This window comes from Mchenga conophoros, linkage group LG20, assembly GCF_057382185.1.
Source record: "Mchenga conophoros isolate Kocher_MC1m ecotype Shallow Benthic linkage group LG20, M_conophoros_male_GT1.1, whole genome shotgun sequence".
NCBI lineage: Eukaryota > Metazoa > Chordata > Actinopteri > Cichliformes > Cichlidae > Mchenga > Mchenga conophoros.
In genome coordinates, this window is record NC_140545.1 from 8,385,257 (window position 1) to 8,408,873 (window position 23,617).

General features: G+C 38.2%; 1 protein-coding gene across 2 annotated transcripts; it reads right to left on the reverse strand.

The window, feature by feature from the left end:
- Positions 1-1,503: 1,503 nt before the first annotated feature.
- slc26a6.2 (solute carrier family 26 member 6, tandem duplicate 2) lies at positions 1,504-23,617 on the reverse strand. 2 transcript variants are annotated; one of them, XM_085259629.1, is made up of 20 exons: positions 23,391-23,617; positions 23,087-23,207; positions 21,567-21,706; positions 21,287-21,397; positions 20,025-20,200; positions 19,332-19,496; positions 19,042-19,194; positions 17,759-17,841; positions 17,441-17,588; positions 17,244-17,357; positions 15,964-16,041; positions 15,237-15,332; positions 11,830-11,936; positions 11,326-11,395; positions 9,974-10,066; positions 7,440-7,562; positions 7,143-7,289; positions 6,857-6,911; positions 4,239-4,375; positions 1,504-2,151 (listed from the first exon to the last, which is right to left on the reverse strand). In XM_085259629.1, exons 2-20 carry the CDS (start codon positions 23,203-23,205, stop codon positions 2,128-2,130), a joined length of 2,139 nt encoding a protein of 712 aa, XP_085115755.1. In that variant the 5' UTR covers positions 23,206-23,207; positions 23,391-23,617; the 3' UTR covers positions 1,504-2,127. The 2 variants fall into 2 exon arrangements, with proteins under 2 accessions (XP_085115755.1, XP_085115753.1); XM_085259627.1 differs by having other exon boundaries at positions 23,078-23,207.

Below are 23,617 nucleotides of genomic sequence, written 5' to 3' on the forward strand. Positions count from 1 at the left end.
ACAGTTCTTCCAACCACACGCTCTACAGTTTACATTTTTGTGGAGGTGATGTGAACAATGTACACAATCTTAAATACACACACATATATATAAAAAAAATATACATAAGCTGAAGTAGATGGGCAAAGATTAAAAAAAATAATCTCGGTCCAGTCTCTCTTTAGGATAAACACTGGCATTCCATTAATGAAGCACATGCTTAAGGGCAACTTTATTTAGGTATGCCATAATTCTTCATGGCAAATATTCAGCAAGTTACTGGAAATGTCGCTAAAAGATTTTATCCACACTGATCACATCACCTAATGAAATGTCCCCTGAGTTTATATTTGGGCTACCCTTTTAATTTGCAGTAGTGAATGTGTCACAAATTCCTTTTACTCATTAAAGGTAAGGAAGAATATGAAAGAAACAAAACAGAATATTACCAGAAAGTTCTGCTTGGACACTTTAAGTAGGTGTTTGCATATTCTGTTGACAAAGAGTAATATTAACAATCACTTGTGTTTCTAACCACCTCTCTGTGGGGCTGACATTTATAGTGACCACTGTAACACTGCACACAATCATGGCAGCTCTTATTTATTTAAAATACGGATTAGTGCAGATTTAATGTTGGAAAAAGATCCTGGTTTCAGAACTTATCACCACCCACATGGTAATAGTAGTTGGTTTAGGCCAAGATTCATCCTCACCCAGCATATATACATCTGACGATATCAAACCTGACTTCTAGTGGTTTAACTTCTTACCTTGTTACAGTTATGTAGAAATGTCATGGTGCAAATCTTTAACCCGAGAGGACTTCAAATCATTGCTGTTTTTTACATGGCTGCTAACCAAAACATGCTCTAAGTGTAAGAACCATGCTGTTACTTATTTAATATGTACAGGCTGTATGTTTTTTGAACTCTGAAAGTAAACACACAGAAAATAGGAGGTTTGTTTTTATGCCAAAGAACAAAAAGGGCATTTTAATGGAAACCTTTATGGGAAAATGGACTGTTTTGTTACAGCTAAATATGATTCACTGTTTTCCTATTGCAATAAACAATGACTCATTATACCCGGTTTTGCTTAACAGCAGAGGCACATCTTTTTTGGGTGAAACACTGGATATAAATGTTTTTATTCTTCACTCACTTCGTGCAGACATGTATGCACACCCGTGACCAACAGCAGACATAGGCAGATCTAAGAGTGAAGACAGCTGGAATCTATTCAGTCACATGCCTTTCTTTTGACCATGCCTAACGTTAAAGAGTCAAAATATGATGAATGGTGTCTGTTTATATTTAAGCAGCCATCAGGCAGCCAGTCCCAGTTCAGAGAGAACAGAATATCCTACATCCACAACTGCGTCATCTGCCCAGACTGTTTCAAAAGCGTCGAGAGATTTCCTGTTGTTGTGACACAGAATGAAACGTCTTCCTTGGAGAAAAAAAATGTAATTAATACTGCCTCTGTTCAGAAGGGAAACAAACAAAAGCGACAGACAAAAAGTATCTTAAAATAATATTTATTTTTCCATGTAAGAGCAAGAACACTGCCTTCATAAATAATCTATCATGGCAAGCATTTATGTAATGATTAACAGTAAAAAACTAAACAAAACACTAACACAACACAAACAAAACTAAAAAACACACGCAAGGTTCGTCTAAAAATTACACTGGAGAAAAACAATCTATACATATTATTTGATTGACTGATTGATTGATTAGAGTCTATACGTCTATACACAGAGCACCATATAATATGCAGACCATTACCTATATGGATGCACACATACTGGAAGGATAGTATACTTTTACAGATAATGTGAAATTAAATTAATCTAATGCACTTAAAGGTTTAAAAAAATTGCATATAATATTGATCAGAAAAGTGAAGCTTATTACAGTGACTTCTATTACATACAAACTCTTATAGCCATATAATCGTACACATATAACAGATAGCTGTGCATATGCATACACATGATGTGTACTGTGTTTGTTGTACTGTGTGTAAATGTCTGTGTTTGAGACAGAAGGTAGATTCAGTTCTGAAGCTCCATGGATAACTCCTCCAACAGACAGAGTGTCTGTCACTTCTTTATAATATCATATTGTTTCCTCCGTGGACTCAAAAATGTGTTGCAGCAGTCTCCTGTGAAATAAAACAGGAGTGATCAAATATAGAAGAAGCTCCACAATATTGTTATATTAATTTTTTCAGTTAAAGTTTACCTTAGAGAGAGTAACATGATAGATTTCAAATTAAGTGAACTGGAGATTCACCATGTTATCCCTTTTTGAATTCAGGTGTTTTTAGTCCCATTGCCAAACCCTAGCCATGCAGTCTGTCACAAACATTTGTGAAAGACTGGGTTCTCCTAAAGCTCCTACTGAAATTGCACATAGTAACAGTTTGCCACTGTTGCAAGACATGGGTCTAGATATTCAATGACCGGCTGTAAGTGGTGTTGTTGTCGAAAAGGGGAAGCATTTAGCTGTCACAACCCAGCCACAAAGTGGCAGACAATGTAAACTTATACGACAGGGTAGCAGAGTGCTGAATCACATAGTGAGTAAAAGTCTCCAACACTCTTCTGACTCAATAACTGCAGATCTCGAAGCCTCCTCTGGCATTAACACCAGCACCAAGTCTGCACAGGGAGCCTCTTTACACAGGTTTTCATGGCAAAGCAGTTTGTTATGTGCATTTGTCCATGTAGTGTGGGAGATGCTTCCTATATTATCACCTTCCAAAAACCTCTCATCTGCACGTAAACCCACAGTATGGATCCATACTGGTATCAGTATATAGTATAGGCTGTTTATGTGGATTCAAAGGGAATTCTGCATGCACATGACTATGTGTGATTTTGTTTTGTGTTTGCTTTTTGTGTGTGTGAGACCAACGGTCGACTTTTACATCACAAAAAGCAAACACAAAACAGCATGTTTGTGTGTACTTGATCAGCTATCCCAGTTAGGATCACAATAAGGAACAACATTAGGGAAAGCTGCTGATGTTAGCATTCATCAGCCCATCAATATAATTCACAATGCTAGGTTAAGCTAATAGCAGTGGAAAATTAGACAGCTATATGTGAGCGTTTTTGTGTGAGCTTCCCACTTCTTCTGTGAAAGGGCTTTGCTTCTGTTAATTGTATTTTACACCCTGAATAGTCTTTGTTCCTTTGTCTTTCTACAGGAACAGAAACATTAAGACACGTAAACAATTAAATACCGAGGCAGACCAGGCAGAAACAAAAGCATACACGCCGAACAATTTGCGGACATGCATGGAAGCACAGGTGAATAAATGAGATTAGCTCACAGACGTACACACACGTATGCACACGCGTGCGTGCACACACACTGGCCTAGTGTAGGCAGAATATAATTTGCCTTCAGATAGAGACTGATGGTGTGTGGTGGGTGTGTGAAGCATTTCTGATACTTAAATGTATACATGAGGTGAAAAATTCTGGTGTTTTAAATTGAACTTTGAGTTAAACCACATAAAAATACATGTAGATACTCAAAAAATTTCAAAATAAAGAAAATGTTTGCCTTGTTTTTCCAACACCCATCTGCCTCAGGTTGTGCAGTCAATTTGAGGTGCAGGTCACACTACTTGGACATATTAAGGATCAATGAACCAATCCCGAAAAAACATTTTAATTATTGTCTATAAAGATTAGCTTAATGAATAATTTCCACACCACTGACTGCAAGTGAACTCAATCACTCCCCTAATATAATTAGCAATGAAGTAAGGTAATCAGGAATGTGGCTTCACATTTTCCACATGGTGATTACAGCAAGATGGAAACAAAGTCTTTAAAGTTAAACATTACAAGAAAACAAAGCATGCAAACATAGATATAACCGCTCCCACTGTTCAAAGCACGCTATAATAAGCACCTTCCGGCTCCTTCAACTTCTTATTTAATGGACAGATTTGAGAGTATGCCCATATAACTCATAGGAAGAAACATAGTAACACCAGCTTCCTGCAAATTTAGCCACCCACAAACATCAAATTAGAGGTTGGGTGTTTGAGAAAGCAACAATGCTGTGCAGCTTAATGACTTGCAACAAATAAATATCAAAGAAAGTTTCCTGCTTTGGAGGTTTAAGTGCAAAGGATTGATTCTTTGCATTCTTCATCACTTTATATAACATCAAAGTGCATTTTGACATCCTCCATCATGTGCCATGATGTGCATGCTTGAGTGCTCATACCTTATATTCCATGCTTTGGCTCTGTGCTATGGCAGACTGACAGTACAGAACGGCGTCGTGGACGGTGGTGAAGAGACAAGACTTTGTTACTTTGTCATTAAAGAAACCTGCGGTCTGCAGGTTATCCACCACACCGCCTAGACAGACACAGAGAGAGGCAGAGATGAAGACACAAAAAGAGACGTGCGAAGAAAGCTGGAGGAAGATGAAATGGGTAATTGAGCATGTCGGTGTAGGAAGAAAAGCAATAGAATAGAAACAAGAGATGGAGGCACAGAGTGGAGCATGGAGAGCAGAAAAAGAAACAAGGTCTTAAATGTGAAAAGGAGAGAACAGAGAAACAGGAAGGGCTGCTCTTGTATAAAATTCCTACCTGTGTAAATATTAACTAACAATAAACTTGTTATGAGCTCCACAATTTTCTTTGGCTTTCATTGTGCTCTTTCCTAGAGTTCACTACCCCCCTCCTTCCGCGCCTTCCTGCTTGTGTCTTCCTTTCTTTATTTATGCGTGTTCATGTATACTTTGTCCGTCTTTCAGTGACTGAGACTGTATTCCTCATGGGACTTGCTGTATTTAAAATGTAATATACTCTACTATTTTTAATTCTTGCATTTGTTCATTGTTTTCATAGGAAACATTCGAATCATAGACAGGATCAAACATGGTGGTAGCTTCCAGGTCAGAAAAACGAAGTCACTGTGGAAGCGCCTAAAAGCTGCATTCTGTCTGAAGCCCACCAGATGGCGATAGCTGTTGTCGTAAAAAGACTGGTCGTATAGAGGTCAATGGAAAAATGGCTTTCTGATGGAACCTTTGGGAACAATTTCCTGTCGAGTTTGTGGGCTTAGTTGCACTTTTTGGATCACAGCGAATCAAAAATAAAATCGTGGTTACATTAAATCTTGGTCATAGGCTAGCATGTTTCAGGACAGACGAATGTCTGTGGTAAGAAACCTCATGGGCTTACGACCTGTCAGTCAGGAGTCATTAGTCAATAAGCATGCAGTTTCACAGTCAGACTTGTCTTTCCTCATCACATCAGTAATTTTGCAATTATGAGGCCTTTAATTTGAAAGAAACAGGAAAATATACCCCACAAAATGAAATAAATCTTCTTCTTTTTTCTTTTCTTTTTTAGTTCTGCTAGATGTGATCTATTATCCTCTTTGTCTAGGATTTCTATATCTGAAGTAAAATTCTCTGTGTTCACCTTTTATCACAAAGGCTCAGACATATATGGACTGGTTCTTATACAGCGTCATTCTGCAGAACTTTAGCGCTCAAAGCACTTTATACTCATTCACCCAGTTACACTAGGGTTTTTTTTATGCTTAAGTGTTTTCCATCTAACTTTCACACACATTCATACTCCAATAGATGCATTGAAGAGCAACTTGGGATTATCTTGCCCGAGGATATTTGGGATGAAGAGTGGAGCAGCCAGGGATTGAATCACCAACGCTCTGCTTAATAAATTACAGCCACCCTATTTCTCATTATGTTCATGATCATCCCAAATTCTGGAAATACAGAAATGGACATTACAAATGCAAGCTTTTAAATACATTTTAAATGTAATTTTATCAGGTAATATAGCCCATTATCTTAATTTGGAGAGTTTATATAAATTCACCATTGGGTGGTAAACCTACATTTACATGATCTATGCCACTTAATCAGGTTAGTTAATTGTTTTTATGAATGGCTGGATTGTTATTGCTGTGAATTATGAAATGAAATCATTTCTTCCCTTTCATAGAGGATGGAGCAATGTGTCATCTGCTAGAGGAAGTAATAAACGAAGCGCCTTTCCTTGGTATTTCCAAGAACTCAAACAGCTCTTATTAAGGCTGTCATACAAACACTTCCATGTCATTTCTTTCTCAGTTAAACTGAAATGTTCTAGAAAAAGCGAGGAAAAACAGAATTTGTTTTGGTCCTTAGAGCCATCCAGCCATTTGCCCTTTGCTTCCTGTCCTGTGTAATTCTTTTCCTTGCTTTTCCTTAGTTGTTTTCTAAAGTTCAAAGTTCACTTTAACACTTTCTGTTTTTGTCTTGTGTCCTTTTTGGTTTTGTCTAACTGCTAAGTCCCGAGCCTGTACTAAGTGCAGGCGCTGATCCTGTGAAATAAGATCCCCCACCTCCACACAGCCGGGTTCCAGAGAAATGTGTTTTGTCCACATACTTCAAGTAAGGCCTAAATTAGGAGGCTATTATGTCAAAAAATAAAAGCTGAGCGTAAAGGCTTTAAAACACATTAGTTAGACCAGATGTAATTTTAAAAATATGTGTTAGCTTGCCATGAATAGGGCTAATTACATACATCTACTGTCATTGAACGCTTCAGATTGCATGTGGCCGAGTAGATCAGGACTGCATGTGTAAAAGTAAAAAGACATAAGAAGAGTAAGAGTAAAAAGTAATATTATTTGGGAGTATTTCTGTTCCACCTTAATGGTTTTCAGAAGGTGTTTTTAGATCACTACAAGGCAAAAAGACAAATGGGTTCTTAGAAAACTGCACAAAGAAAATTATATCTACCAAATCCTTATAAAGTCATAATAAAGTGTATTGCATTTATTTCCAGTGAGAGTGTTGAAAGTAACTGGACTTACTTTGGCAACCAGCAAGAAACACCTCCACTCCAATTTCTCCGTAGTCTCTCCGAATCTGAAACACACAAAAAAGCACAGAGTGAGGGACAAACTGCGAATGATCTCATTATTCTCATGATTCGATTCATAGAAATTTACCACCTGAGAGCTAAATTATAACAAAAGGGACAGAGGGATTGATTTTTGCAGTTTGCAGTTGTCTTCAGTTTTTTTAAGCATTTGAAAAAGATGTTACATTTTGCTCTTTTTGTATATATGCATGTAAATGTGACTGATCTGTCCTTACACTTCGTAGTGTCTTGACCCCCACGGTGTCCAGGAAGTTGACAGGGCCAAGGTCGAGAACAATGGCTCTTGGGAGTGAGGGGTCCCGCTCAGCATCTACTTCAATGACAGACACATGGTTCTGCTCCTCCATGTTTAGCTCCCTGTTCTGGGTAGATATTAATCAGTGACATTTAAGACGACCACAATCGAAGCTATAGGGTCTGGAATGCTGAAACAGGTATTTGTGGAAGAAAGCTCTTGCATTCGAATGTGAAATAAAGTCCTCTAAATCTGTCATCTCTTAGTTTGTCCTTACCACGTCCACCCCATTCTTCTTGAGCTCTTTTTTGAGTCTCTTGGCTTCTTTTTTCTCGTGTCTCTGCTTTTTGGCTTCCAGTTTTTTCTTTGCTGACAGGAGCTTTGTAATGTCAAAGCCAGACTACAAAACAAAACAAAGAACAGTCAGATCAGTTACTTAATACCACTGCTAGTTACCCTGTCTGATAAAAAAAAAAACTAAAACCTTTTGTTAAGCTGTAAACTTAAAGTGTTTGGTTGGTGTTTTAATAATGGGAAACTAACATTTCCCAGAAAAGACAGGACTAGGAGAACATGCTACACAAAAATCTTTTACTTCATATGACTTTGGAATCATCCAGTCATTTGTCTCCAGTTATCAGAGACGGGGTACACCCTAGAAAGTGAGTCAGCGTGTCACAGGGCTAACACAAGAAGAGACAAATTACCATTCACCTTTAGGTGATGCATTATGTTGGGTGCTTAAACTTTTGTGCAGGGATTCTCAGCCAGTTTGGCCAGTTCAGTCAGTCCAGTTTCTGTTTAGCACCAACATAATCTAACCACAAAAAACAACCAAGCAAGGTGTGGTGGACAGCAGCTTGAATGAAAGGAGTCACTGTTACAATACAATGACTGATTATTAGGAATGGTAATGGATTTCTTTCTTTTACTTGACTTACTTGTTGTAAGTCAAGTTCTTTGACTAAAAGAAGCGCGCTCATCCACACAAGTGTGCACACAGGTGTTCACTGTTCACACACACAAACAACACCTTTCTTGGCTGCTACCACAAAGCACATGGTGCGCCGTCGGTCCTGCGTGCTGCACAACTACTTTCAATATTTAGTATTTACTGTTATTTACACTTAGCTAGATTAATGCGATGGTGTTGTGTTTATTATGTTGCTCTCTTTATTTTTGCTTGTTTTGTCTGTTTTTCTCTCAACAGGTGGTCTGGGAGTTTTTTTTTTTCTTTTTGAGTGCCCTTTCTCAGTGTCCCTCTTCCCCTCTGTTTTTCTTTTCCTTCATCTTTCTTTCTCCCTTTTCTATCCCCCAGCCATGTCTGTCCCATATGTAACAACTGAAAATAAAATAAAACAAAATAAATAACAACAACAAAGGTCGATCAAATGGACCAATATGGCAAGGCCGTGATGATCCACCTAATAAAGTAAATCTGTTGGGTATCTTTGTTGGCCTTCAGACAACAATTCTGACGCCTGAGGAGCCAAACGGGACAGGCAAAAAAAAAAAAAAAGAACTTGTTGTGGAGAAAAAGACAAAATTGGGCATGCCTGATCCAACTTTATTTTTCATTTAAATTATGATCCTTTATATTTCTAGCAAATTGTAATTCGAATGCATGGCAAAGAATGTAACTTAGTGTGTACCTTAGTGTCATGCACTGCATTTTTATGAGGCTTGGTCTTTGCTATATATGACTTATTTTTACAGTCAATTGTAACATTCATGTTACAAGCCTGGCCCTAATTATAGTTCTAACATCAAGAGTAAAAGTGAGTAAAAAGTATATAAGGACATACTTTGGCTATTTCTTTCCCGTTGTTGGCAGTGTAGTGTCCAGTGGTTAGGACTGTTAGCCTACAGCAACAAGGTCCTGGGCTTGATTGCTGGGGCTTTTCTGTGTGGAACTTTGTGCTGAATGACATCACTAGTTGGAGCAGTAACAATCCTGTAACAGCATGGCTCATGAGCTTCGTTAGTGCCGGTGAGGACACGCAGGGAGTAATCGTACATTTCTCGAGAACGCGTCAGAACTGGTGTCACAAAAGCACCTGAGTCTGTCTCACCTTGCAAACAAACCTGCAGCCTCTGCCAGACTGCTCAGCAAGAGCTTATTTGTGCATGAAAGCAACCCTTTGACTTTGACATGCTGACATTTTAATGAATGAAACATTTCCATTATCTCCTTCTCTTATTCAGTGTCTGTGCCTTCCCTCTCCGCATCTTTTGTCATCCTATTTCCAACTTCCCTCTGTCTGTCTTCCCACTGACCCCAAAGCGGCGTGACAGAAGAGGAGGGGCAGGAAGAAAGCGTAGGAGCGAGTGGGATGGGGTGTTTTAAACAAAAGCTGAGCAGGGAAAAAAATGAGAGAAGAGAATGACATTGCGAACAATGTCTGTCACAGTTGTGATGTGTGAATTGGTGACAAGTCTGGTTGGCTATTAGTGTGTCAGAAATCATGTTTTTAAAAGAGGAGTTAATTGCACGGAAACGGCGACATGATGTGTTTGGCTGCTTCTTTTTCTCCGTGTGTGTGTAGCTGTGGTGTGCTGTTTCTGTGTATTCATGTAAATCTGAGCTTTTAGTATGTCATGCTGTGCTTTGTAAACTGATACTGTGTTTTGTTTTTGGCTTTATGGTCTTGGTGGGGGTGAATGCACCCACATAAGTTAATTTGTGCACTTTGTGAGAATTTAAGAGTAATGATGTTTTTAAAAGACATTTTCTTGTCACTTTGTAAAAAAAACTTTTTTTAGGATTAAGATTTGGTTTGAAGCTTTGATTTAGGATATCTGTGTTCTCACCTTTGAGTTCAAGGTTTCCTGGTACATCTCAGCATTGGCAAAGTAGAGGGTGGCAGAGGAACGGAAGATCAAAATCCCTGGCACTTGCCTCACCTAAAATCGAATGGATTAAACAGGCTAATCAATCAAAACATTCCATTATGGCTTTAGTATGAAGTAAAAGTTACACCTGACCAATCAGATATATGGATTTTTGTTCATAATTTCATAGCAATTTATCTAATATCAATCTATCCATCCATCCATCCATCCATCCATGCCAGTGAATTCTCTCCAGTGTGTTCTGGGTCCTGAAGCTTGCCTAAAACACCTCACTTTATCATATGTCCTGAAGGCATCCTGGTCAGATGCCTAAACCATCTCAACTGGCTCATTTTAGTTAAGAAATTCCCCTAAATGTCGCAAAACCTCATTTCCATGTCTAAGAAAGCTAATTTCCATGGCTTGGATCAGTGATCTCATTCTTTTGGTCACTACCCAGAGGTTGTCGCCATAGGTGAAGGTGTGAATGTAGCTTGTTTTAAATAGTCCGCTTAACCAAAACAGACTGGTACAACATCCAACACCGTTGGATGTTCTACCCTCTATCGTGAATGGAGTCCAGCTCCACCAGGAAATGGTCTGATTTGTTCGTGGTAATTCAGGCCAACCTCTCACTATTATTGTATGAGTACCAAATGTCCTGCATCCAAGGTTCGACTAATGGATGAAATCTTGTCTCCAGTACCCCGGCGTAGAGCTTCCTAGGAAGGCTGTTTGTGATGCCCCTATAACTGCAGCATACCTCATTGTAAACTGGGCCTCCACCCCTGATCACCATCCACTGGGCATAAGCTACCAATGGTAATGGTAATTAATTAACTAAAAAACAGGAAGCATCTTAAATTTACATCCCAGCCAATGAGGAATTTGTAGTTTTTGTTAAACTGTCTTTGTGGAACTACAAAAACTAAAATGTTGTGAGAAAAAAGTTCATTGTTTCATCATTATTTCATCTGTTACATATCCATGCTTTCCTCATCAATGACCAAACCAAGTAAAATTCTGACAGAATAAAAACAACACTTATTAAGTAATTCACTTTTGAAAAATTATATTTAAAACTTGATAATACAACACTATTTAAAGTACAGAGATGTAATGTGATTTGAAAACGTATTTCATGGCCGACTGCTGGGACTTGCTAAACTGAAATTTTGAAATAATAATAAAAGAAGACATTTTATATAGTATCAGTATGATATAAGAGTAACTACACTAAAAACATGCTGTTCATTTCTGTACCAGTGCTCATTTTCCATTCCATTTTCAGTTGATTTAAAAAGCAAAAAAAAAAAAAAGCAGTTCTGTACCTGATGGTATTCGTCCAGTGGCTTGTAAATGTCAGTTTCAGGGACCTGCCCTAGTATGGAATATTTAGGTCTGAAATAGTCACACACAGAAAACCTTAATTAATCATTTCTAATGCTTTAATCCATTAATAGGCCATTAATCAGTTTGAATTGTAGTGAGTTTCAATGTTCAACTGGACACTTCCCTATATATATATATATATATATATATATATATATATATATATATATATATATATATATATATATACATGCAGGCCATGTTTACAGAGGGAAGTGTATATAAGATAGTGCTGTGTATGGCTGTTTGGCAAGCGGAGGACCAAACCAGTAACAAAAAAAGCAGCTATTGTTTTCTTTTGGTGCACATGTCTTGTTTGCGTACTTGTAGTGAAGTTGTGCTGACATGCTGACATGAACACATGGGTCAGGACAGACCACATGGTTGTGAAAAAACATAATTAATTGTGAATATATATATAACCCAACGCAAAGTGTGCCTACAGCTGTGTCCTGAAGATGACAGTAAGCAAGGAGAAACCAATGGATGCAGCCAGTCCTATGTCAGGGTTTAACAGCAAGGTGAGGATGAAGGTGGCCACCCAGACCAGCTGCAAAGAGAAACAGAGAGCATAAGGAATAGCTTACGCCTGTGTTCTGCTGTAATAAAAAAAAAAGTGCCTCATTTGTCGCATACTGTACATTGTTTCCCTGCCTCTATTATATTTGAAAGACGTTAGTCTCGGTCTCTTTAACGCCCCCTACCTGTGAAGCCCAGAATAGATTTGATAGCATGAAAAAAAGAGGGCAACATTGCCAGAAACACTTTATAATATGGCCCCAGACCAAAGACGTCATTCGCTTAAAGTTAAATGAAATTTCAATGTTTCAATTTTATTTGAAATTAAATGACCGATTATTAAAAAATTATATTTATTGTATTTTTTAAAATTATATTTAAATAATAAATGTAATTAAATAAATAAAAATGATTACTTCTAGTACTTTGTATAAGTATTTGAAATTATTTATACTACAATTAATCATGGTACTGCATAATTAATTTTAGGTACTGTTTAATTTCTTGATAATTTTACTGAAAAACAACAATACTTCCCCATTTTACACTGTACGTGCACATTACTTTGGAGGACCCGGATCATATTATGAAGAGGCTAAACCTCTAAATCTTGAGTATTTCACAGTAAAGGAGACACTTCTTTCCTTTACAGTCCTTTTAAAAGTTATGTCTGAACAGGGATTGTAGGAAAAAAATTAAGACTTGTCTCTATCATTATGAGGTGACATAGGTCTGAAAATTTTGACAGTTATTATTTTTTCTAGTAAATTGGTAAGGGAGAACAGTCACTGTGACATTTATATTGGCAAAGTAAAGGGCCAGTGGAATAAAAGAAACTCTATCACACACATCACCATCACAGCATTGGTTGGATGTGAGATGGGGAAATATAATTAGTATTTCTGCAAATTTACAATGAAATTGCACAATTTTAAAAATTACTTACACTGTACTTTAATTTACTTATAGTATAATTATTTTTCTATATCCTGTAATAACCTGACTTGGTACCATCTCATTCTAGCGTGCCTACCTTTAAGTATTAGTAGATTATACTTATATAGTATTGCATAGTATTAAAACACATACATACAATATACAGTATTTGTAAATATAATTACATTGTAATTTGAAATAAAAAGTCATTGAAGTTTTTTCTGCATTTTCCTCCCTGTGGTGAAATGTCGCTATCTTTCTTGTTCAAGTCCACTTTTCTATCATTGGCCATTCTACCTGTGTCAATGCCACTGGGCTCTGCGCTGTTGGTTTTTATTTCACACAAGCCTGTCTGCCTGCATACTTGCAAAGACCTACAGTGGGGCAAAAAAGTATTTAGTCAGCCACCGATTGTGCAAGTTCCCCCACCTAAAATGATGACAGAGGTCAGTAATTTGCACCAGAGGTACACTTCAACTGTGAGAGACAGAATGTGGAAAAAAAAATCCATGAATCCACATGGTAGGATTTGTAAAGAATTTATTCGTAAATCAGGGTGGAAAATAAGTATTTGGTCAATAACAAAAATACAACTCAATACTTTGTAACATAACCTTTGTTGGCAATAACAGAGGTCAAACGTTTACTATAGGTCTTTACCAGGTTTGCACACACAGTAGCTGGTATTTTGGCCCATTCCTCCATGCAGATCTTCTCGAGAGCAGTGATGTTTTGGGGCTGTCGCCGAGCAACACGGACTTTCAACTCCCGCCACAGATTTTCTATGGGGTTGAGGTCTGGAGACTGGCTAGGCCACTCCAGGACTTTCAAATGCTTCTTACGGAGCCACTCCTTTGTTGCCCGGGCGGTGTGTTTTGGATCATTGTCATGTTGGAAGACCCAGCCTCGTTTCATCTTCAAAGTTCTCACTGATTGAAGGAGGTTTTGGCTCAAAATCTCACGATACATGGCCCCATTCATTCTGTCCTTAACACGGATCACTTGTCCTGTCCCCTTGGCAGAAAAACAGCCCCATAGCATGATGTTTCCACCCCCATGCTTCACAGTAGGTATGGTGTTCTTGGGATGCAACTCAGTATTCTTCTTCCTCCAAACACGACGAGTTGAGTTTATACCAAAAAGTTCTACTTTGGTTTCATCTGACCACATGACATTCTCCCAATCCTCTGCTGTATCATCCATGTGCTCTCTGGCAAACTTCAGACGGGCCTGGACATGCACTGGCTTCAGCAGCGGAACACGTCTGGCACTGCGGGATTTGATTCCCTGCCGTTGTAGTGTGTTACTGATGGTGACCTTTGTTACTTTGGTCCCAGCTCTCTGCAGGTCATTCACCAGGTCCCCCCGTGTGGTTCTGGGATCTTTGCTCACCGTTCTCATGATCATTTTGACCCCACGGGATGAGATCTTGCGTGGAGCCCCAGATCGAGGGAGATTATCAGTGGTCTTGTATGTCTTCCATTTTCTGATGATTGCTCCCACAGTTGATTTTTTCACACCAAGCTGCTTGCCTATTGTAGATTCACTCTTCCCAGTCTGGTGCAGGTCTACAATACTTTTCCTGGTGTCCTTCGAAAGCTCTTTGGTCTTGGCCATGGCGGAGTTTGGAGTCTGACTGTTTGAGGCTGTGGACAGGTGTCTTTTATACAGATGATGAGTTCAAACAGGTGCCATTCATACAGGTAACGAGTGGGGGAACAGAAAAGCTTCTTGCAGAAGACGTTACAGGTCTGTGAGAGCCAGAGATTTTCCTTGTTTGAGGTGACCAAATACTTATTTTCCACCCTAATTTACGAATAAATTCTTTACAAATCCTACCATGTGAATTCATGGATTTTTTTTCACATTCTGTCTCTCACAGTTGAAGTGTACCTCTGGTGCAAATTACTGACCTCTGTCATCATTTTAAGTGGGGGAACTTGCACAATCGGTGGCTGACTAAATACTTTTTTGCCCCACTGTACATAAACGTTCCACAGCGAATGGGGGACTATTGTGAGGAAGCAAACATATGATTGTTATTAGCAGGTCACATGTTGTACATGTACACATGTTGGCAGAAAACTGTCATTAATTTTATGGGCATTATTTGCTTAACACTTTTTTTTTTGTTGTTGTTTTTTTAGCTAATTCCAAGGAAATTAGTTGAAACATATGAAGCCAGGATTATTTCTTATATGGAGTTGCTCATCCAGGTAGTTTGTATTCCAAATCATTTCTATAAAATGGCACTGTGAAGCAGGATAGTACTTAATCTAAAAGTCAGCAGGTAAGGAAGATATGCAGTATATGCAGTACAAGATATGCTATGTTAACACAGTAAAATACCTTTGCTGCATTAACCACTTCCTTGTGGCCTTTTTAGTGCACTCACCATATCCACTCTGTTGGTTTTCCACAAAGCAGGGATGTCCAAGAACTGCTTCATCATGCTATGGAGGTTGACATGGATGATGGCAGCCAAGACCGCCTGCAAAATCAGGGAAACGGTTTAAGTGGAAACGTTTCTCGAAACAGTCGAAACAAGTTTCATTAGCCTCTCACTGAAGTACTGTTTAATAGCAGTTATTACATCATGCTCAGTCCATGTTTGGGCTTAAAAAAACTATTTTCTAAAAGTAGCTGATAACTTTAGCCTGAGGCAGAAGAAATACCTGTTTGTGCATTTTGACAACATAACCTCAGCTGTTGTTTTTTACCTAAGGCTAAGAGATTAGCATGCGTATGCTTATGATTGCGCGCGCGCACACACACACACACACACACACACACACACACACACACACACACACACACACACACACAAAACCCCGTTCAGCTATCTTAGTGAGGACCTTCATTGACATAATGGTTTCCCTAGCCCCTTACCCTAACCATTAAAAATGAATGCCTAACCCTTACCCTAAACCTAACCATAACCTAATTATAACCCTGACACTAAAACCACATTTTGAGCCTCAAAAAGGCCTTCAAACTTGTGAGGACCGGTGAGTGTGTCCTTACAAGTGACTGTTGGTTCTCACAAGTATAGTAGAATGCAGATTTTGGTCCTCACAAGGATAGTTAGACAGGAACACACACACACACGCACACACATCTACCTTGGGCAGATCTTCAAAGAGTGATCCAATCCACAATGTGATAAAAAGGATCACTACTGCTGACAGAGCCCCAGCAACCTGGAGCGAAGAGGCAGGGAAATATGCACACAGTGAATGGCAGTGAGATCGGCGAAACAGTTGCTTGATGTCAGGATCATTAGTTTGAATATGATTATAAAGCGAACTCACATCGATTGAACCCTCTCCTCTCCTCGATAGCCCATGGCTGATTAATGGTGTTGTCAGACTAAATCAGTTTAGCCTTTCAGTAAATTTGTACTTGTGTAGGTGGAGTTTGATGATGTGAAAAAAAATCAATTCCCTAAGTGTTTTTTAATCATGCACTGTATCAGAGTAACGTTAATTATGATGTGTGGTTCATTGCATTTAACCTTTGTGATCTTTGTTTTTCGCTAGAGGCAGAGTGAAGTGCAGGGATGAGAATGTTTATGCTTTCAATGATCTCATGAAGCATCCCTTTAGAGCTTAAATATGGCAAAGCATTAAACGTCATTAGCGTTCAAATATCAAAGGTAGCAGAACAAAGATGGGAAAAGCGGCAAATGTTACAGAAGACAAATAAAGAAAACCGTTCTATCTTTATTGGATTTACTAAATCAGTTGAAGGCTATGGCAAGGGAACAGAGTTTCATGATATTTTGTGGTTTGTTTAGGGCAAAATATCAGATTCATACATTACAGAGTTTGTGGTATAATGTGTGGAGCTAAAATAGTTGGTTCTGGGTTGATTTATGTGGGGCAAAGGTCTCCCAAGTAAGAGATTTTGATCTCTAGAAAAGATATTAAACTGTCTAAAAGATCATTTCAAATTGTTTTTTCTCACTTAGAGCTACATGTAGAATCCACCAAAAGTAAGTCAGTGCATCTGACGTCACATGGGATTTGAGCTCCTAATATTGGCTTCTTCAGATGAGAGTCATCTACAACAACATTTTTCCCTGTTATACATTTTTCATACTGTTTTATACTGCTCATTGATTTGGTTTGTAAACAAGACTCCTGTCATGGCCTAGATTTTCTAAAAGGTGAACATTGAACCAAAAGGAGGTGCAAGAGTGTTTTTTTTAGATCAATTGAGTTGCAAGATGCTGGATAATTATCCTGGGGTTGTTTTTTAATTTCAAACACACCAAAAACAGGTTCCATATCCCAGCTTTAAACCTCTTTTGGTGCTTGCTGGTTAGGGTGTATTCTTTAACATGGATACTAGGAATGATAGGTGAGAAAACAAGAGAAAGTTTTTTGAAGTCTCTACTGACCTGAGTTTTGCCCCCTGCACTTTCCTGAACCATAGTGCGAGACATGGAGCAGCTGACAGTAAAACACTGAAAAATTCCTCCAATGGAGTTACTCAGACCCAGAGCAACTAGTTCCTAAAACATGAAACACACTTTTTATTTACAGTCGGTGTACTAAAGTATCGCTTCATGTTTGTGTCCACCTATAATCATCCTACCTGGTTGCTGTCAACCTTGTATCCATATTTTAGGGCAAAGATTCGTCCCAGAGAGATGGCAATGCCGTAGCCAACCACAGACAGAGCAAAGCCATCACCGATCACTTGACCAAAGACAGAGGTGTCTGGGAAAACAGGTGGCTGGAGACTGATATACAGGAAGAGACAAGAGTGAAGAAAAGCTTTACTTTTCATAGTGACTGTCACTTTTCAAGTGACAGATGTGTGTGTGTGTGTGTGTGTGTGTGTGTGTGTGTGTGTGTGTGTGTGTGTGTGTGTGTGTGTGTGTGTGTGTGTGTGTGTGTGTTTGTTTCTCACCCTGAGGGAATAACTCCCACTACATCCACTCCATATTCCTGCTGCAGGTAAAATTGCCATGAGATAACTGTAGCTATAACGATCTGGAAATAAAATAATAGTGATTTTCAGGGTACACATTCTGTATGGTGCAGTACAAAGTCTTGAACAATACTCAGTTTCTGTATATTTTACTTGGAAAATAAGAATTAAGTGTAGCGATTTATTGTAAGGTGCAAACAAAAATCTAATCAGTACAATTCTTACAAACTTGAGGGTCGCTATTTTAATATTCATTTTCATTTTTTTGAAATTTTCAAGTAGTTTTGAGGAATAGTTCTCCAGGCTTCTTTGGATGTTTCTGCCTTTTATTCCTTTCGAGTCAAAATGATGCTACACTGCTTCAATAATATCAAGGTCTGGGATATTGTTCTCTTGTATGTATGCTTTTCCCACATTGGGAGTGTGTTTGCAATCATTGCCATGCTGAAAAATGAAGTTGTTGTCAATCAGATGCTTTCCAGGTGGTATTGCATGGTGCATCAAACTCTGATGGTACTTTTCTGTGGTCATAAATCCATAAATTTATGACCACCAACACCACTGGCTGAAATGCTGCCCCAAACCATGAGAGAGCCACCCCGTGTTTTACAGCTGGACTGTAGACGCTGTTGTCATCTTGACAACAGAATTTTCAAATTTGGATTACTAATTCATAAGACCTGCAGTTGCTGACTTTTAGTCCAGTTCTTGTATAAATCGGCTTCTTGACAGCCACTCTTCCACTGAGACTGTTAATGATGAGGCTTCAGTGAGCAGTAGAGGTCAGATGCATCTGTCAGCTCTTTGCTGACATTTGTGTATGTGACACATATTGAAAATGCATTTTTGTTGTTGTTGAGCCAACCATATAAATAACATATATACTTTATTGATCCCCATGGGGAAATTCCTCTCTGCATTTAACCCATTCACTCAGTGAAGCAGTGGGCAGGGAAGGTACCTTGCTTAGGGGTACTTCAGGGTACCAAATAGGTGCACCACTGGCCAATGATTCATAGGTTGGTGTTAAATGGGTTAACAAACAAAACACAATTCTGTGAAATGGTCGGGTACAAAGACCAGATTGAAAATGAGAGAAAAAACAGCCAGTGTTTAAAAAAAACTAACAAAAAACCTTGACCTTGAGAAAGACTAGAGAACTATTGTTGAAGACATGTTTGGCTCATTGGAAGTAATATAGAAAGATATAAAGTGTGACTCAAGACTTTTGCACAGTACTGTTTGTATTCTTGCATACTTACAGCAATCAGCTCCACGGGTATAGGAACGGGTATTTTCTTGCCCAAAAATGCATTGAGCTCCTTAGCAGCGATAAGGCCGAGTATGGTAATAACACTGGTCACAAGAGTGCCGATGTTTGACTGCGGGAGGAGATAGCATATCTCCAATACAGTCTAGGAAGACAGGAGCAAGAAAATGACTGCTAAAATAGGTGAATAATTGAATAGATCTAAAATACAAAACATTCAAAAAAAACGTACATAAAATTGCCAGCAAGAGCACTAAATGGTTAAGTTAATGTAATTCTTACATATATCAGGGATAAAGGTCCATTATGTCTCACAGGGTTAACGCCAAAGGTGTATTTGAGCTGAGACACGATGACATGGATAGCAGCTCCTGTGGTATAACCTCGGACCAGTGGCTCAGACAAGTAGGTTACCACAAAACCAAACTGGACCAGACCGAGTAGAATCTACACACACATCACATGAATCAGCAGAGATTAACATGCAGTAGCTGCAAAAGTGAATGCTCAGATCACTCATTTGCATTTCACATTCACGACACAGGAGCTGTGCAAATTATTAGAAATGCAAAAAGATAGTGTTTAAAATTAATGAAATAGATTAAATTGACCCTTTTAGCCGTTGGACTCAAAAACATCATCAGTTTCCAGGCTGAAGTTCCCAGAGTCCCTGCAGGCTCATGCAGCGAGAAGCTTCTTTTCATTCTTTTGAAGTAATCAATAACGTATTGAAACTGAAGTCTAAAAGCATTTGCTGTCAGGCAGATGGGCCTCAAAGAGCTATGCAAGCTTATTAGCATTTGCACAGCATTTTACTTTATTCACTAATGTTTGAGCAGCAGCTGCCTGTTGATGGTGACAAGATATTTCCATTTGTTCAAAAGAAACGTCCAAACTCAGTGAGACAAGTGCCCATTTATGGCTCCAAAATTTACGAATGCAGGGTGGAAATTTTGAGTGATTTCAAATATTTACTTGAAATAACCCAGATACAAATGTGACAGCTGCAGCCACTCGGACCCTTTCGTCATCACGGGCAACTGTGTCAATTATACTGGTGTTGGTCACATTGTCCCATGTCATAAACTTTGAGTCTGGGGCCAGTCGCTCAGTCACTCCTCCTATCATCACGCTCATCACTGCATATGTTCCTAAAAAACAGAGATAGAAAATGATTTCTATTAGGCGGCGTTATGAAAACATAGTGGAGCAACATGTTATTCCACTGATTAATAATTTTATTATTACAGATTTTTTTTTATTTTACTGATTTATTTCAGCCTGGAAACTGATGGGTCCTTCACAAACATGAAGTCATTTGGACTTTGCTCTGAGGGAATCATATCACTAGGGTATAAAGTCTCCATTCGTTCTGATTAATGTTACTTCGCTTCCAAGTTGTTTCCTTTTTGATTAGCCAGTTTAAAAGGCAACTTTTCCAAGTGTCTTTTAATGTCATCTAGTGATTTAGGAAATAAATATTATATACAAATATTATATAATTACAAAAACTTTTATTTTAGACAAGTGTTGATGTGTCTCTACAAGAACGTCTTACTGAATATTTTCTAATATGTCTACAAATGCGCATGTAAGCAAACCTTTAGACTTTAAAATATATAAATCAGACATTTTCTGGCCTTAAAGCTGGCCGACATAATAAACTTGTAAAACTACGGCACTCTTCATAGTGGTTGTTGAACGTAGTTGTCACACGTTTCCAGGTAATTATCACACAACATTAAAAATAATGCTGAGTAGTGTTAAACCTTTAAACACTAAAGAATGCTGGGGATTTACGATGGAATTAATTTCACCTTTTTATTTGTTAAATATAAAAGAAATCACCTAATATCACCTTTTTAATTTGGGGTCACCATCTCGTCAACTTTGCTACTAATGTCAGCATATGAAAATTCAAAGGTGTAAAGGTTACCATTTTATTGATATCAGGTCATCATTAATATTTTAATTATTAATATACCAAAGTACTATTACTCTTCATCTTTTTCTCTCATAGACATACGTTTGTATAAGTATGAATAAGTATTATTGCCATCACTTTCTGTTGTGATACACACATTTCAAGGTAATATTACTCATATATAACCACTATTGAGGCAAGATATTTACTTGTATGTTAATTTGTAATTAATAGTAGTAACTATCTGTTGCCACATTATTACTAGTTTAATACCAAGCTGTAATAGAACACCCAACCATAAACTATTACATACCCACTGAGATGTGTTTGGATGTGCCAAAGATGAAGTAGATAAGGACTGGGTAGAAGGATGAGTACAAGCCAAATACTGGAGGAACAGATGCCAGCAAGGCATAGGCCATACCTGCAGTGATAGGAACAGAGGATTTTCTACACTTTTTATAATAAATAAAGAAACATTTTATTATTTCAACAATGGAGAAGAAACATTTTTGACCGCAGTTTATGATAAACAAATTAGAACATTATATCTATATCTAGCTCTCCTACTATCTCTTGAACTTTCATCTCACCCTGTGGCAGCTGCATGATGCCCACACTTATCCCAGAAATCAGGTCACCCAAGGCATTTTCTCTGATGGGGTAACGGGGAAGCCATGACAAAATAGGAACAGTACCCAGCAGGCAGCTCTTCATCTGGTGGCCAGAACACCTGATGTGTTTTGTGTCAGCAGAGGGTAAAAATAGATGCAGAAAGTGATATTTAAAAGAAAATACTTCAGGGATAAGCTTTTTTATTAATCATGAAGTTGATGCCAAACCACTTCTGATGTCTCCAGCTTTTTTACTGAACTACTGAAAAAATTAATAAGTAAGACGAAAACCAGCCACTACGTGCTTTACAGAGGCATTCAAAATGAGCACACCTAAATCAAGTAAAACCACACAAAACACAGAGACATTACCCAAGTGCCTGTCTGAAAAGATGTGTTTTCAGATGTTGTATGCCACAGAGTCAAGGGTGAGAATAGAGCGATATAAGCTGTTCCACAATTTTGTCGCAAAGGTTTGCAATCCCCCTTAGTTTTCAGACGGGTACGTCGAATCACCAGAAGACCTCTATCTGCTGACCTAAGGATCCGGTTTGGAGAATAGGAGTGGAATAGACTGATGTGGGGGAGCTTTAACTCTTAAGGCCATAAGAATCAAGATTTTTAACTTTTTTTTAACTTTTTTTTAAAACTTTAAAATATCTTAACCTAAGTGTAGACCAGTGCAGACGCTTTAACAAAAGTGTGAAGTGAGACTCATACCTCAATATGGCTTTTGCATGCAATAATTAGATAGAGCAAGACTTAACACTTTTCTTTGAGTTTGATTTGGTTTATGTGATCAAGAGCTATGAATTCAATCTATAATTGCAGTTCCTAGGATAGCCACTTGAGGCTGGTCCCAAAAGTGAGCCATCGCCCTTTCTACACAGTCTGACAGCCACATGAAGTTAAAGACTTTACAGCAGATATATGCATGTGTACAGCCAGCTTGTGGTCTTTAGAAATAATTTTTTTTGGCATAATACCTGTGGTGATGCTGATGTTACTCGTCTATATACTTTTTTTTTGTTCAGTTCATTGATCTCATCGTTTCTATGATCAACTGTAAAACTGGAGTATGTCTGCTGATATCATTCATCAGTAGAACGCTTATTGTTTATAGTATTAACCTCCTAAGACCTGAACTCTTTCACGACATGCATTTTTAATTTCTCTTTGATATTTGGGCTGATTGGGGCCCGATGAATGAAAAAACAAAGAATTACCAGATTTTTTTAAACCTTATTTTTGTTTTTAAGAAAAATAAGAGCCACGTATGAGGATATTTGTTTAAAAGTTTGATAGAACAGACGCAGTATAATGTCCTCGTAAGTGGATATCAGGCCCATGTAGAGCAAAATTGAGTATTTTAGTCAAAATAACCCAAAATGTGATGTCCACATATGTGGACACCAGGTCCTAGGAGGTTAATGTCATTTGTGAATGGGATGAGATATACAGTTGATTAAATATACTGTAAAGTGCTTTACCTTACTGACTTTTTGACCTTCTCACGCAGAGATGTTTTTGATACAGACTTTTGTCCCATCTCATCCATTGCTTCTTCATCCAGGACCTCCCTGTGGACGCTGTAACTCATTCGCCTTCTCTCTGCCATGGCTGAAGTACAAAAATGCTTCTTATCTTTGCCAGTACTTTAGACATTGTTGAAAAATTATCATGATAAAATATAATTATTGTGGGGGAAAAATAATGTGTTTTTGAAAATCTTTAAACATTTGTCAGTAACTACCTTGTTATGTCTGCAGCTGTATCAAAAGCTAGTAATAAAGTTGTACATACCTATTGGGATAAATAAATCCTTCTTGTGGACAATGGTGCACAGGCATCAAATGAAATCTTCTGCATCAGATCCAAGTGGCTGCAAGTAGTGACGGTATTTCTAAGTATTCCTATATTCTTTTTTTTTTGTAGCAAAGAGATAAAGGCAAAGTTTTATTCTGAAAGCCAAGAGAGCTCCTGAGCTCCTCTCTCCCCAACTTGCCTGAGGATAGTTGCTGTCTGTCTTG

Coding starts and splice junctions, on each gene's coding strand:
- slc26a6.2 (XM_085259627.1), bottom strand. CDS start 23,205: ATGGCAGAGAGAAGGCGAATGAGTTACAGCGTCCACAGGGAGGTCCTG. Junction 11,937..15,236: donor AAACCAACAGAGTGGATATG/GTGAGTGCACTA, acceptor TTCTCTTTGCAG/CTGGTCTGGGTGGCCACCTT. Junction 7,563..9,973: donor AGGAAACCTTGAACTCAAAG/GTGAGAACACAG, acceptor TTTGTTTTGTAG/TCTGGCTTTGACATTACAAA.